The 17412-nt window shown below is 40.1% G+C and overlaps 1 protein-coding gene across 2 annotated transcripts in view; it reads right to left on the bottom strand.

Annotated features, from left to right (window-relative positions):
* Positions 1-2356: 2356 nt before the first annotated feature.
* Positions 2357-17412, bottom strand: part of LOC135463880 (uncharacterized) — a 53285-nt gene continuing 38229 nt past the window's right edge. For both annotated transcript variants that reach the window (XM_064741338.1, XM_064741339.1), the window contains exon 2: positions 2357-5088. In XM_064741338.1, the coding sequence (XP_064597408.1) occupies positions 3251-5088 (1838 nt within the window). In that variant the 3' untranslated portion in view covers positions 2357-3250. The remainder of the gene's footprint in view (positions 5089-17412) is intronic.

Below are 17412 nucleotides of genomic sequence, written 5' to 3'. Positions count from 1 at the left end.
CTTAATCAAGGCGTTGTCAATGATAGAGGTAAATCTGAACACGCCAGCTAGAGCAGCACTACTGTACAGGCAAGTATCAGTGGCTGTGTGGAGTCGACATGTTTGTTTATTATCAATGCTTTTGTGAATAAAGATTTTTAAAAAATCATCATCACAAAAGTTAGGTCTATAAATAATTATTTATTTCCAACAAGTACAAGCCATAGAAATCAAATGTAAACCCAAACGAATGTAAACTCAACGAATTGCGCAGAGTAAAAATTACAGTCATTTACACATGTATACCACGAGATGTTCTTAAATCTCTTCTAAAGAGCACAGCAGTTGATATCAGCAGATACCCTGCCAGAAATTACTACAACTCAAACAATAACAATATAATTAAAATTTAATAAAATTTGGGAAAATTTGTTCGACTGCATGAAACAAACATATCATTGCAATATCTACAAGGTGGCTTAACAACGTAAAAATCTTAATTTAACTGTAAACAACGTGAAAATGGAAAAAAGCTGGAAAGGTATAGGTTTTTCTTTTTGGTTAAAATCTGGTTTGACAACATGTTGGTTAACTAAAATGTGTGGGTGTTGGATTTTGTTTCGGAAACACGGATCAGCTTGAACGCATGCGACGGTTGACACCGTACGATGTGGCTGCGTGCTTTACGTTTCTATACTACAAAACCCGTCGTGAGAACGGCACTTCAGTTGAACAATTCTAGAGCCTTGCTGATTGGTGAGAAAGGATGTCGCACACCAGTCGTGTGTTGATTCTTCAATGACGTTATGTGTCATAGCATGTATACAGTGCACGAGACTGATAAATGTGGCTCTTGGGTCGAAATATCCCACATCGTTTTGCTTTATTTTATAACTTTTTTCCAAAATAATATTATTATTGGTCATGAAGTTTTGAGTAATTAATATATCAATCAGTATATGTATATAGATATATCCAATCACGAATACAATGACGAAAGCATTATCTGTTGTCAATACGCGTCACCACTGCGCTGCACTCTAATCATAAGTGACAGCTGTACCACGAAACTCAACTACACAATAAACAATGACGTCATAAAAATGTCACCACTTTCTGCACAATAAAGCCACATCCGGTTTCGCCCGCCAGGCACTTTTCCTCAAGTTGAGCAGACGACAGTAACCTCAAAGGCCGCTCAACGTGAACGCGTTGTTATCCTTACCTTTAGGCCTTACTCTAATTCGATTCCTGGGTTCATCCATGTGCTATTTCTGTCTTTCTCTTTAGTTTAACTCCACAAACAAACCGCTGAAATGTTTCAATGCGGGAAAGTTTGTCGACTGATAAACAACAGGCACTGAAATTAACTGCGTCTTTTTTCTCAACAGACAGGCAAGGCATATGTCTCCATTTCTTTCAAAATATTCTAAAAAGAGTGAACAATATCGAGTATAAAAGATGTGCGATGTCATCTAGCGCAGCTAGAGTAAAGGCCCAAGGCGCTTCAGAACGAGGCACTTCGAGCGTGTGAGCAGGGTAGACAATAACAACTGTGGTTTACACAAGTTACGTCCCTTAGCAGCCAAGTACATGGTATAAAACGGTAGTACCAATATGTCACTAAAGGCGACGCAGTTACCCATAATGGACCATAGAAAACTACATAACAGCACTAAATAACGGTGATTTACCGATACCAGACTTTAACACGTCATAGTGAGTAAGCTTTCCGCTCATGTTACCAGCACCTTATATATGCAGTCACTCAAATTCTTACACAATTTTTGGTTTTTTCTTGTTTTTTTTGTTTTTTTTTCATCCACAACATCATTACTAGGGTTTCATGTCCAAAGGAATGGTTTTACGCTACGTTTGCAGTAATACTGACAAATCACGGGATGTAATTTACTCAAGAATGTTCATCATCGAAATGCAATCCATGGCGATTGCATAACCATAAGGTGAAACATCACGAAAAAAAGCAGACTTCCGGTCAACATTTGTAGCACTGAGCACGATTATTATGGGGATCAGCCATGGGAATGACACCATACACAACAAGAAAAAAGAAATTCATGAATTTTAAAAACTTTTGAATTACAGACAGAAACTGATATCCAAAACCACCAGTGGAAACTGATAACATGTTCACATAACCCACGTCGGGTTTCCATGACGATTTTAAAGCTTGTACCGGCAAATACAATGCCATAATTCTGTTTATCGGCATGTAAATTTCCTAATGTGTATGTTGTGAACGCAGTAAGTATTCATACGCGACTTGTTACCTGTGACCATATATATATATATATATATATATATATATATATATATATATATATATATATATATATATATATATATATACATGGTCATTTGCATTGCATTGTACTTGTTACGTTTGCATGGTAATTCCTGTAAAGGTCACACAGGGCTGAGACCCTAGGAAGGGCTTTTGACGCAAGTCTCGCACATTCACGTAAATTAACCGAGAAATATTATTTGTTAAGTAGGAAGTATGTGACCTTGTTACCCTTGTATCCAATCAACAGCCTTTTAATAAGACCAGAAAATATTTTGGCTCTGGAGTTATCTCCCATTCCCCTCTTCCCCTCTAATCTATCTAGCACAATCTTTAGTACAGCTGAGCTACAGCCGTCAAATATTTTATGAGGGTGACTACGGTTACATATGAGTTACCTCCCTTTTCTCTTGATGTTGCCAACAAGATTTCGATCTGTCATAGTCAAACATTGTCCACGTAAACACATGTATAATAGTCCCATTGTCTGCATGGTTTGACAGTATACGGGATTGGTAACTTCAGAGCTGTACACCAACACGTGGTATATCTTTCACCGTATCAGAAAGAGGCTAGTGGTGAACAAAAGGGATTTGTACCCGACTAGGGAGGAGAGGAGATGCCTAGAAGCCAAAAACAGTTTTCAGTCTTGCTGAAAGAAGTTTGTGTGTGTATAATTCAACTGGTTACCATATTGGAAGTCCATGAACAGTTCAGACCGATGAGGCGCTACTTTCACTGAATGTGGCTGTATGCAAAACCTGACCAGTCCCCCATCCGCTACCCTTTTCGAACTCGAAACTTGATGTTTTTTGAAGACAACCTGCCGATGTTTACCTCTTGGAAGGCCTACAATCAGGTAACATCATATTGACCAATCTTTAATTGTCTTCGCAATTCTGCTGTTTAGTCTTCCAATATGACAATCAGTGGAAATGACGCATGACAGTGCGCTCTTTTATGACATCATTCTGACGTCGTCTCCATGGAGACGCCCTTCGATGACAACAAGTGAAGCCCGGAGCTCCTTTGGGAGAAGCGCCTCTGCACGTTGAGTATGGCCGAGTAGCTCTCCTGGAGTCTCGTACCTTGCTCTTCTAGCTTGTTCTTCAGCTCCTGTAGCGTCTTCAAGAGAATCTGCTTCCGGTGCAGGGTAAGTTGTTTCTGAAATCGTATCTTCTCGCGGACCCGTATTCTGTCTTCCTCTTGAGCTTCTCGTATCTTCTCTTCCACGAGTAACTTCTCCTCGCGCAGGCGTATCACTTTCTCCTCCAAACTTGCTTTTACATCGCCCAGGGACCTGCCGGAACTTTCGACTTCCGATCGCCTGACACAGAACCCGGACTCCGGACTCAACTCCGATCTCCCGCAGGACTGAAGGCTGAGGGCGTCGCCGTTAGTGGAGCTCGCGGAGTCCGTGAGACAGTCCCCGGTCCGGAAAAAGGAATAATCTTCGCCGTCGTCGTCGTCTTCGGAATGACCGTTGAAATTCATGGCGGAGTAGTCGGCGTTGAGACTGTAACATAGAGGCGACCTACGGCCTAAAATGGAATTTTCGGTCACGCTCTTCTCCAAATCGCCTTCGCTGAACAGCGGGGAATCGTGTCCTAAGCTCACAGAGCCCGCCGATCCGAGAGAACAATCCGAGTAATAGTCTCTAGTCTCTTCCTCGTCAGCGTAGAGATCTTGGATGGACGCAAACGATCCGTGTTTCGCTTTATCGTCCTCGAGCAACGACTCCAATACCTCTTCGTATTGGAAGCTCACGCAGTCACTGAGCGGGTCGTCTGCTGGCGCTTTGTTGTCGGAGTTTACAACGTCATGTCCTACGTCACATTTCTGAGCATTTTTGATGTTGAAGCTGGTGACGTCAGTAAGAAGAGCTCGTCTGTCCAGCTGAGTATTGTTAAAGTCGTTTTCACCAACGATTAATCCAGCGTTGCTAATGTCTTTTTTCGGATCAGCGCAACTCACGTTCTCGACGCAGTTTTTAACTTGGAATGCGCAAGCGCTGATGGTCAGGTTTTCATTTCCGCTTGCACTTCCGGTAGAGTAGCTCTCCGTTGACATTTCGGAGACGGCCGGGCTGTCACATGATCTAAGTTGCCGTGATTCGGTGGGGGACAACGACGGCGAGTTTGACGACGACGAATTGGGAGATGGGGAGGACGTCGGGGAACCTGTTGGTGTCGATTTCGGCGAGGGGTTGCACCAAGGGTTGGTTCTAATTTTCGACCTTGCCTTGGGGACCGTGTTAAAACTGTACGTCTGCTTGAGATGATCGAAAGTAAACAGTCCGTCTTCGTCGGTACAGTGACCCAACCCAACTCCTAGTATGACGTCATTTGGGCCGTAGCTGTTGGTGAGACGTTTAAAACACAGACACTTATTGTCCGTGCTGGAGTTCGTGATCACATTCAAATTCACAGAGTTCACATTTTCTGCAAACCGTGATTTTTCTATTTTCAGTTCTTCGAGTTCCGAACGAATGGACTCTGAAGAAACGTGTCTGAACGGAGATGCCTCCCGATAGTAGAACTCATCTTTTTCCGAAAATTCTATTTCCGGCGACGCGTACGTGTTCCTGTTCTCGTCCACGTCACCATTGTTGAGGAGGCGGCTTCTGTTAGCCTGTTGTTGTTGTTGCTGCTGCTGTTGTTGTTGTTGTAAAAGCAACTGTTGCTTCTGTTTTTTCCTGCTTCTTACTCGAGGAAGGGAGTTTACCATAAAGTCTCGCAGTTTCATCTTCAACCCGTTCCCATTCGCTGACTTGACGACACCCCGCTCACAGCTGTTACCGGTACCTGAAAAACGCAAACACAGAGACAACCATAAGTTATTTGAACCTTTTGAACTTTGCATGACAAACCATATCTTCGCTTATGTTGGCAACTTTGGGTTTTGCCAAACATTAACTGACACGCAGTCGATTTCACTTCAGCCCGCGATGCACCATCTCAATAAACATAAACGTAGCAGTCTATAGAATCTGAAACCATATTATTTTCCGATCCCTCAGTAAATCTTATATACTTCAGCAAAGTTTAGCAACGGTATGAGTAACGGTAGTTTTCTTCGAACAGCTGGTATAGGTAATGTATTGTCAAGCCATACTGACGTCCAAAGGAATAGGTTGTCTTCCTAGGCGATTATTAATTATGGATATCAGTATAATTAGTATTCAGTGAAAACAAAGTAGGCATTAACCATAAATTGTCTGTCACGGGTAGGGTTTCACTGGCATTTGTCTTGAGGGGGAAATGTTAATTTTCCATACGTTTTCAGCCATTCACAAAATCTGCAAGCATTACTGTGATGTTCCAATCAGATAAGACCAACTACCTCATGAATATTCATTATGAACTTTACCGTTCTATTCTCAAGGAATAAGTTTTACACAAGTGGAGCGCCGTGGCTTTGTGAAGGAATCCCCAAATTTTCCGCCATAGGCAGACTAAGCTCGATCTCGTGCAAGATTTCCCATCTGACCGATGAATAACAATAGTCTTGGATTTTAAAGAGCTTCTCCGGCGGATGATTTATTTATTTATTTATTTGATTGGTGTTTTACGCCGTACTCAAGAATATTTCATCCATACGACGGCGGCCAGCATTATGGTGGGGGGAAACCGGGCTGACGGATTATCGATATGGGTTAGCAGCACACAGGATTGATTCACACGGAAAACACCCACAACTCAATATTTTTACGAAAAATAATCAAAGCTTAAACCTTACACGATACTGAAATAAAACGTGAATATGAATTTTAAAAAAATACTACTGGAGAAAAAAGGGTCATAAATTTGGCTGGCAGGTCGTATGCTGAAGATAATAGCTTTAATCCACCTACGAGAGGGGAACGTCTACCTCTCTCACCCCGGATACAGCTTTGCCTAATAGTATCATGGATGATAAATTAAATAATATAGACTCCGATATCCTGGATAATGCAAGCAGCTAAGGAGAGCGCCAACTTTGCCAATTTTTGCTAGATAGTATAGGACGGTTTTGCCGGCAATACCGCTGCAATAAAATTGAGAGTGTCTCCATCATGGCAGTCGATCGATGCAGAGGCCAATGCTTGGCTATCAATCTCCCCGCAGGCTTATCTGTTGAATTATGGATTATTCTCATATTTCCACACAAGAATATGCGAGGCCAGTAAACGGGAAGTGAAACTCTGGGTCACCGAGGGTTAGTACAAATTCTGCACCGCGACAAAAAGCGGAGAGAGAGAGGAGAGATTAGTATTGAATCTCCTTTATAATGAAGTGAAAGCCATTATCGCAGCCTCCGATGTATCTTATTATAGTATCTTAGCGCCTAATACCCAAATGGCAAATAAGTGAGAGTGCCACTAGTGGGCGCTGTGTTAAAAACCTTTACTGATCGGGATGAGAGGAAGGGAAGGGGATTCAAAGTGAGATTCCTCTGCACGTTAATTGGATGTCATCATAATGGCGCCATGTTTTCGAAACAAATCAGTGTTCGCGAATTCATCCGGGGAATAGTCCCTCAGGAGGAAGTCAGGCGAATCTTCCGAGGCTTTCTCTCCTTTCCGATAAATACCCCTCCGCCATGTAACCTCCCCATTATCGCTCTAATGGTATGGCATAACAGCCAAATAAAGACTCTTGTTTCACTGACAGAGATTTGACGAGGGGTACTTTCGAGTAAAAAAAATAAATAAATAACAAAACACCCAAAAATGAAAATAAAAAATCTTGCGAAAAGATCCACACTAATGTCGATAAAAATCATGATTTCGTCGGTTCTCCACTAAGTACTGGCGTAAAACATTGCACTTTAAATGCTAATGGATGCATGTTTTTCTGTAGGATCTCCTCGAACCGAATCCTCCGGATAAAACCCAGTTTTAATTCACAAATAACGTAATCTTTTCATTCAAATAGACTTTTAACGCTGAGTACATCGCATTCTGCTTGTTTTCTTTTTTCTCTCTGCTCTTTCCCCTTTTTTCGGAATATTTTGCAACAGTTGATTTCGCACTGACAGCACCCTAATGTCCACTTTGGACACGGTGATCAAAGGCATACTACATCCAATGCCAATTTACTTGCGCCTTTCCTTTACAGTTAATGTCGAAAAGAAACACATTTAAACTTTCAAATCGGTTTCCAGCATCAATGTTCATCTTTCAAATCAACAAAGGTAATGTCGATTGGCCACTCTTGCTATCTAAACATCATTTCCTAGCAGTCAAAGCCCAGAAATTGTTCTTGATACGACATTAAATATAGCAATACAGGAAATTTCACTTTTGATGATAAAGACACTCTGCGTTCTTGTATCTTCAGTAAGGTTTGGGGAACGCCTATAATAGATTGACTGATTGTTGTCAAAAAGAAACGCCACACTCAAGAATTTTTCATTTATACGATTTCGGCTGACGTACAGACTTGTAGAAGATAAGTGGTCCTGAAGGAACGCAAAACCTCGCAACAACCCAACGAGCGCCTTTTATAGCCGCGTTAGTTCCCCTGAGCCCCCACCATGTCTCGTCTCAACCTGCGTAAACTCGCGAGATACCTGATATGCTGAGTTGCCTTATTTGTGATTATTAACGACTATTCGCTCCACAAAAACCTTCAAGCGGTAGTCACCTGTTACATGTCATTTCCGGCTTAAAGATAAGTTGCGGAATTAGATGCATTAAAACTCCCAAAATGCACCATTTGTGACAAATACACAATAAAAAGTCCTTCGCACAGCTGAACCAGATTGGCACGTTTTCCCACAACAAAATCAGTGGTGATTAACTTTCGAATTTTTCTTTCAAGAAAGATGATAATTTTTAAGAATAGAATAGACAAAAACTTTAGATTAAGCCTGAAAATGAGATCGCCGAGATGTTTTTTTTTATAAATTGTTAATAAAAACATAGTTATTAGTGAATGTGGTGTAAAAAGAAAATCGTAACTATGATGGATGACATTTGACAGCCCTTCCTGATGGGATTTCTTTTTTATTTTCTAAATGTAGCCGTTCGATGAAAGTTTTTAGAATTTTAATTAAGTCGTAGAACAATATCTCTGATTATTCAAGGAAATCAAATTATACACTTGGCAATGCTTCCAGGTAGCACTGTTGTTTATCCCACTTTGCTATCTCGCTTGTCACTGCCTTCCGGTACAAACATTCCAACGTATTCTAAAAAATATGAAAAAGACAGCGAAGACAGTGATAATTGGAAAATGGTCACACGTAACCGGTGAAATACGTCCACTTGTCAATTTACCTCAGTCAGGGTTTATCCCGACTGTCCATGTGTATGTTGAACAAGCAACAACCTTTACCCCTTCTCCCCACCCACCCACCCACCCACCCTCGTTAGCATGTTGGCTTTTAAAGGTACGATATCCCAACTCACGTTACCTTGTGCACGCATAATCTGCGGTGCCAAAATTTACAAAACACATGGCAAAATCACAAGAGTATACCGTTCCAGGGTTTATGTCACGGAAGTACAACGTAGATACATCGCACTAAGTCCTTACAAGCTTATATCTTTATTTTAAAGCACTTGTGGTGCTAAAACTATAAATGAATCTGGTCTTTGGGAATTTGACTTTGGATGTCGCATTACCGGTCGACGCCCAAAATTATGATTTCAACACTTTATTTAGATGTACTTAGAGCAAATAAATACATTTAGCAGTCCGCATTAGTACTGGTTTGTAAGTTTCAGGAAGACCTAGGTGTACAGTTTGGTATTCAATACAGTGATGTAGTCTCCTGATGCATAATGCATATGGAGAGGAAAGGGACTAAGTTTGGGGTTTCCTGCCAGCTCCAAGGGCATCATTGTCGTTTGGCTTAAATCGTTTCTCTGAGTTAAATTGTTATTTCTGGTTACAGAACAAAGTGCTTTGACCTAAAGCTTCATCATGTAATCCAGGGGCCGTCTGGTGCATGCGTGGTGAACAGGTGGTTTTCTGTTCATCTTTCGGATTCCTTTTGGAAGGAGGAGATTTCTAATCGTCTGATCTGTGAGCCTGAAGGACGTTAGAGCGAAGTTCCAAGAACGATGAAGGCTTCTGATTAGTTTCCCAGCCTCTCAAAGCGATATTTGATTGTGATTTGGACACGAGCTCGTGGGGCCAGACGTATCTCAGACTGACGTTTAATCGATTCCCCCCCCCCACCCCGTCCCCAACTTCTCTCTCCCTCCAACCCCGCTCGCCCTTCTCCCTCGCCCGCCAGCTCCAGAGATCGAAGCGGTGTGGGGATTTTGGCAGGCTCTATTGCTAGACTCCATCCTCCCAGACGGGAAGAAGTGGATAGACAGGAAAAAGCTTTCACATCTAACTCGAGAAGCAGACGACATTTTATGCATCCCCGATCTTTGTACAAGAGTCTCGACCAATGAAAACGCAGTATTTAATTAAGGCGGACAAATACACCACTGTATACCTCTGTAGAGAGATCGTGTGGGCGCTCTAATTATTCAGTGCTACAGACCGTACAAGAGCTGGGAGCGAGACAATGTATCAGCTTCACCCGTATTACTTAATTGTTAATTTAAATGTATTAATATATTCCTCTATATTGAGTAGAGTTATTTTGGGAACGGATCTTTGATACAGTGCGAATTGGGTAAAATTAGCGCCATTAAAACCTCTTCAGTGACCTTACGCCACGCTCTGGGCATGGGAAAACGGAAACAACGTAGTTGTTACTAGTACAGCCAGTTGACATATTTATTTATTTATTTATTTGATTGGTGTTTTACGCCGTACTCAAAGATATTTCACTTATACGACGGCGGCTCCCATTATAATGGGAGGAAACCGGGCACAGCCCGGAGAAAATCCACTACCATCCGCAGGTTGCTGGAAGACCTTCCCACATACGGCCGGAGAGGAAGCACGCATGAGCTGGACTTGAAATCACAGTGATCGCATATGTGAGAGTGATTGCGCCGCGTTGGCTTGCACACTACCTCGGCCACGAAGGCCCCCAAATAAGAGTGTGAGATTATCATTATTTATCATATATATATATATATGTATGATCAGTGAAAGAAGTTAGAACTTACTGTCATTTATTATTTTCATGAGATAAAGATGTAATGACCTTGTCCAAGGCAAACCAGTGCCTTGTATTAAGATGAAAAATATGAGTAGTGATATCAAGAATTCAGGGAGAAAAAATGTGTCTCATGAGACGATCTATTTGCAGACGAGCCACACAGAAACAAAAAATAAAAAATGTCAAAATCTCCAAAGTTTGTTTTCTCAATAAAAAAACTGTTTTGCACACCATGGCTTGTCGCGCAAACTGATAATGAAATAATCAGGTTTCATGCAAAAGCCTTTCGATGTGCCAACTTGGCAATGTTAAAAAAAACAACCATAAAGGTTTGAGTATAGAAAGCGAAACACTGTAAGAACTGTCTTTAGAATGTTGCAACAGTGTCAAGAAAGTTTGGAATAAAACGGAAATTACAACCCAACCTAGATGATATGCGGGCTCTTTTCGCTTCTCTTCCAAACAAAAAATGTCTGTAAAAATTAATATCTGCGCTGGGGTATTAAGTAAATATATAAAAGATGTATCACATTAAAATTTGAAATAAAAACCATATTCCCAAATACAAGTACTGTAAAAATTATTGTCTGCGTTGGGAAGTTAAGTAAATGTTTAAAAGATGTATCACATTAAAATTTGAAATAAAAACCATATTCCCAAATACAAGTACTGTAAAAATTATTGTCTGCGTTGGGCTGTTCAGTAAATACTTAAAAGATGTATCACATTAAAATTTGAAATAAAAACCATATTCCCAAATACAAGTACTGTAAAAATTATTGTCTGCGTTGGGCAGTTCAGTAAATATTTAAAAGATGTATCACATTAAAATTTGAAATAAAAACCATATTCCCAAATACAAGTACTGTAAAAACTATTGTCTGCGTTGGGCAGTTCAGTAAATATTTAAAAGATGTATCACATTAAAATTTGAAATAAAAACCATATTCCCAAATACAAGTACTGTAAAAAGTATTGTCTGCGTTGGGCAGTTCAGTAAATATTTAAAAGATGTATCACATTAAAATTTGAAATAAAAACCATATTCCCAATTACAAGTACTGTAAAAAGTATTGTCTGCGTTGGGCAGTTCAGTAAATATTTAAAAGATGTATCACATTAAAATTTGAAATAAAAACCATATTCCCAAATACAAGTACTGTAAAAACTATTGTCTGCGTTGGGCTGTTCAGTAAATATTTAAAAGATGTATCACATTAAAATTTGAAATAAAAACCATATTCCCAAATACAAGTACTGTAAAAATTATTGTCTGTGTTGGGCTGTTCAGTAAATATTTAAAAGATGTATTGTACTTGAGATCATGCTTTTTTATTTCAAATTTTACTTCCGTTTAGGGTTTGACATAATTTAAGAAAGCAAAAGCTTTGCCAGAAGAAATTAAGACTACACGTGTGCGGCCAATTACATATACCTGTGACCATTTGTCATCTGTCACACTGTTGTCGCGTGTCTGGTTTTACTCTCCATGCTGGAAGTCTTTTATTATATTATATAGACGCCACGATTTTCTTTACGTATAAATCTGTATATTAAATCGACGCCGTTGTAGGGGTGTTTTCAGGAAACAGGGCTAAAAGCCGTCCCATAATGATACGTGGGTGGCACATCACGCACGAGACAGTGGGCGTTGACAGACTAAGAGTATAGTTTACCAAATAAGCAGCTTCATCATGTAACATTTGGGAGACAACCTGAGAGTGTATCATCTGCAAAATGTGGGAAAACTTTGAATTATTAATGTCATTCAAGGTTTTGGGTAGCTTACGCAGACGGTTGCCTTTCTTTTGATGTAAGCGAACACTGGCTTTAAATTTGATCTTCTTAGAAACACATATAGCTTCGTGTGCAATATCGCCTTATAAATATTTATTTGTTTATTTATTTGATTGGTGTTCTACGCCGTACTCACGAACATTTCACTTATACGACGGCGGCCAACATTATGGTGGAAGGAATCCGGGCACAGCCTGGGGAAAACCACGACCATCCGCAGGCTGTTGCCAGACCCTTCCACATACGATCGCAGATGAAGCCAGCATAAGCTGGACTAGTACTCACACCAGCTACATTGACGAGAGGCTTTGGAGCCATTGGAGTGAGATAGCACGCTAACCATCCGGTGGCGGAGGAGTGAACATTCTTAAGCAAGACGTTCATTAATATTTCACATGACTATCTTCCCCCCCCCCCACCCCATAACTGAAGAATCCCAGTTAAAAATCACTTCTCATATGTCCAAGGATTTGATATTTGAATTGCATGACCCCGTACTTCGTTGGACAGTTGCGGACGGCTTATCCAATGAAATGGACACTGTATATTTTTATATTCACCGTAGATCTCTTTCTTTCGACATAAAAGTTTCGAAGAATTTGAGACATACACATCAAAACAAATCTACCTGTACTTGTTTAAGGGATTGACAGTTCCTACTACCAAAGATGGCCACCAAACCAGAACGAGTCTATACCTCGATCTGACACGAAGCTAGGCACGGGGATTAGAGAAACACATTTTCTCATGGAATTGTATTAGTACCTAGTAGGAAGACGGATTGATTTAAAATGGCTGGTACCTTTGTACACGGATTTTCATTGCTTGTTAAAGGTGATAACAACACAACATTTCAAGTTATTTTAGACTTGTAATTACCGCCTTTCACTATTTCTTTTCTGGAAGGCACTTACGAAGAATGAGAATAGAAGAATCCCAAAATTCCCTGTCCGAGATCGGTAGTGAGCCCGCACCTCGTGTGCCTAAAATTTAAGCGACACAATTGCATGTTTGAAGACAGAACTATACTTAAATGGTCGAACAGCTTGCAGAAGATCATTCACTCTGCAGACATTTGTTTTAATTTGTGTAAGAGCCTTTTTTTTCATTTTTAAGTGAACCGTTCCATCGACTTCCTGTTAACGTAGTAGAGCATTAGCCATTGTGCAGCGTCGAATGTCGTGGATTAAGAAAGGCGGCCAAAGTGCTACAGATCAAAGCTTCAAAACTCTTTGATCTTTTCCGTCAGTTAGTTAACATTAAAGTGTTAATAAAGCGAAGTGGGACTCCAAGAGAGCCTTATTGAAATTCACAGATGCCCTCCGTGCTTCAAAGATTTGACTCAGCCCTTGCACGAGACACTGAGGGGAGTGAAATCGATGAATACCAAATCGACGCCAGTGCTGGCATAATGTCGATCAAAGCATGCTTTCAGCTGACATCTTTGTTTTTGAGGTCAAAGGCCGTCCGCCCCTCGAGTCGAGTGGTTCCGCTCACTTGATCACGTGATACTGGTTGTGATCTGGTTTGTGAGAACTCGGGCGACACAAACGTCTTATTAATCAAGACAGGAGAGAAGAAAAGCCCGAGCAATTAGGCTTACGTCGTCTGATTTCTCTTCGAAGAAAGCATGATACAGCTTAAAGGGTTTACAAAAGGATGAAATGAATGCCTGGCCGTCTCATGGTTATTCATGATGTCTAAAAATCGAGGGAGGATCCTAATATGTGATTGACTGGATTTAGCTGGGCGCAGATGGATTGTGGGTAATACCTTATTTGGGAGTATCAAAAGACCACTGGATACATGAAAGACTCTGTATATTACATCGGTTTACATTTCATTTTCTTTGATTACTACTTAGCGTAAAATTCAGGATTTTTTGGCATAAGAGAAAAATTCTTCAGTTTGGCCTAAAAAAAATCAAATATTTTTCACTTATAATGTCAATTAATTTTCTGATGGAAACAACCAGAGTGTCTAAAACTGTGTCCATTTATAAAAGAGTATTGATTTTAAGCATCGGAAGTCTTGAACACGATACGTCTCAAATAGTTTGTATATTTCAAATTTCATATACTGGAAAAATACTTGAATATCGCATGCCTCAATATTATATCTCATTGTATAAACTTGAAATACGCCCGTATACATGTATTTTAATATTAGACAAGGCAAATAAAATTCAGTAGTATTGCTTTAAAAAACAATGAAATAAATAAATAAATAAATATATAGCCCTATAATGCCTTTTACCTCAAATACTGTGTCACATTGTTCCACAAGACTTAATTTTTAAAGAAACTGCTTGTTTCTATAGCTGAGGCAGGTTGAAATGATAAGATGTTAGATGTGCAATGTGTTACCTCGAATTCTACAGAGGAATTGCTCAATACAACTATAATAATGAAACCAATATAATCAGCCCAAAAAAAATTTCTTAGAAGTTTCAAAAGTAATCAAAAAGAGCAAAACCCAGATATCCACGGATGACATTAATAGAGATAAAGAAGTTGAAAGTGCCCCTGCAACGCGGTTACGCAATCTCCTCTTTTATTCAAGATCTCCTTTTTTGCTGATGTCGAAATTTCCCCGAATGTCAACTGTCGAAAGTCTTCAATCAATTACGGCTGTGCATGGGCGGGAGTCAGCTAATGAATGAATGGGATGCTCAAGCAACCGGTGTGACAGCAAAGCATCGAGCGGCTTAAAGGAACGTCAGTGTCAGGATTGCGACAGTGAAATGGCCATCATATGGCCGCTCTAATTTAATCATTCGGTTTCCGGGCGAGAAAGTATTCAGCAAAAATGAGGAAAGGGAAATGAAAGAATAACAGATTTATATATTACCGATTTTAGTAATGGTTTAAAAAATCTTATTTTCCTTCGAAGTATAATGGGAATATCTACAAAAAATACATCAAGCAGTATAACATTTTAAATTAGTTATTAAACTGAACTGAAATAAAATGTTAACAACAACTACAGTGAATTTTGTTTTTATCTTAAACATATTCACATGAGTAAAACTTTCGTAAGCTGTCATAGACCACGTCACGCGCTTCCGCCCTATTTATCCTATTCCGTTTCACTTATTATAAACTATATAATTTAAAACCTAATTAAAGTTGAATTCATGACTTTTGTTGATTTCAGTTATTTCGACAAGTGTGTACATCAGTGCAAGTGTTAGATATTGCCGGACCGTGCTCAAGCATGGTAGCGATTACACGCGGTTGCTGGTATGTAACAGAGGCGCCTGCTGAGTCATGCCTTGTTTCAACATTCTGACCGAGTTTCCGAGTTGAGGTCACGGTGCGCCGCCATTCATCTTCATAAAACACACACACATCAGCATTTCTCCAGTCGATGAGTCCAATAGTGCAATAAAAAGAAGAGGAAAATAATCCAGCGCGTCGAGCAAAAAGTCTACAAATGATTTCGTCGCAAAATCCATGTTGAGGAACCCGAAAAAATATTAATCGACACAACCCCGGAGAAAAGAAGAAAATATCAGTGCTAAAAAAAATATCTCTGATGACTTTGCTCATTCGAAGACCATATAAGGCGCGTAAAAATGGCTTGTGTTTATGGTGGGTAATATCAAGTCCTAGTCGGCATTGATTGTTGAAGACACGATGGATTTGAGTTGAATCAGAACGGCCAATTACACCGTAAAGCCCTCTGTCCGTTGAACCATAGTTCGTGACTAACTCGTCAATCGCAGGTTGAGTTACACAAGCCACTTCCACGTTCAATGACATTTCCACGAGGCTCTTTGTCCGACTGGAGAGAAAGCACACAAAAAACGGGAAAACTCCCGAACAGAGTTCAACACATCGATGATTATTCTTCATTTTGCTACTTTTTTCCCTCTCACATGTTCACATGTTTGGTCCTGAAATACACATAACCATCTCATCTAACATCTACCTAATTAAGTGAACTCTAGCTCGTAGCCAAGGTCATCTGGCTAATCGTCGTCATTTTTCTTTTAATTTTTCATCGACATATGAGTACCTCTCACACACTAAATGGATTTCAGACAGAGAGCATAAGAAAAGGCTTAGGCTTTCAATAGAACTAGGGTGGTCTTTGTTTATAAATTAAGAAGTTTCTCGTGGGAGACTAAACTATAGTTTTGTTCCTTGTCAATTAAGAAACAAAGAATGAAAGGCAAGGCTAAGTAATCCATACAAAGAAAACATCGTCGTGTGATAATTGTTATCTGATCACACACCTTACCAGTGAAATATGGCTAGTTGGCATATTCGCATAATCTTAGCTGTTTTTTTGTGTGTGTGTGTGATAATGCCTTAAGAGCTAACAAAAAACGTTAAAATCTCGTAAAACTAAAAACATCTACTGCCTAGGCGTACATGTATCATTGTTCTATCGCTCTCAAAATCATATTATTCTCAGCCTGTTTCAGCTAAAAACCGAAGGCACATGTCTACTTTTTAACTGAATCTTATAAACAGTAGAACACGGCCATTTAATATACCGATTTTTTGGCAGAACTTTTTTGCTAACTGCTTAGGACAATGCTTTTAGGCTGATGGGCAAATAGTCCCACTGGTATATTTCATAAATAGAACATTCGAGAAAACCTCAGCCGAATCTGTCTCGGTGGGCAACAGTAAAATGGCGGTTGTCGTAAAATTTTCATTCGAAAGTAACTTTCCAAGGGTTACCGTCATCTTGGGGTCACATGACCCCATAACACAGTTTTCAAGCAAATACACTGACAGATGAAAGACATATTTGAATCAGCTATATCCCCTACAGCAATTCCAAAACCATATTCCTATGGCGTTTTAGGAAAGTTTGTCTAAAATTGTGAGTACATACGACATATATTTGAGTTACAACCACAACGACATTACACAGAAACGTATAGTCACACGACGTTAATTTTCTGAAAACGCCCCAGCGCTCTTCGAATAAAAACCGTTTGCTTGTTGCAGTCCGTCTCCACGCACTCGGTGACTCTCGTCATGTTGTTCCAACGAGCTGTCACGCCCGGATTACACGCAGACTGAGGTGTTTGTTTGGGGAATGACCGAGTGCAGGTGTGATAATGCTGGATTGTTCAAGGTGACTGTCGTGACCTTGTCAAGGTCAACTTGGGTTTTGCTCAACGACCTACCCCCAACTCTCACACGCTCACAAAATACCGGAGTGGCATGGCTCTTCTGCAGGCGGGGATCTAGCGTGGATTTTTGAAACAGACAAATGAAGGAACAAGCAAACAGACGACTGAACCTGTAGACGCC

This window comes from Liolophura sinensis, chromosome 3, assembly GCF_032854445.1.
Source record: "Liolophura sinensis isolate JHLJ2023 chromosome 3, CUHK_Ljap_v2, whole genome shotgun sequence".
In the NCBI taxonomy this organism is placed as follows: Eukaryota; Metazoa; Mollusca; class Polyplacophora; order Chitonida; family Chitonidae; genus Liolophura; species Liolophura sinensis.
The sequence above is the reverse complement of the archived record's forward strand: the minus strand, read 5'-3'. Positions and strand labels throughout refer to the sequence as shown.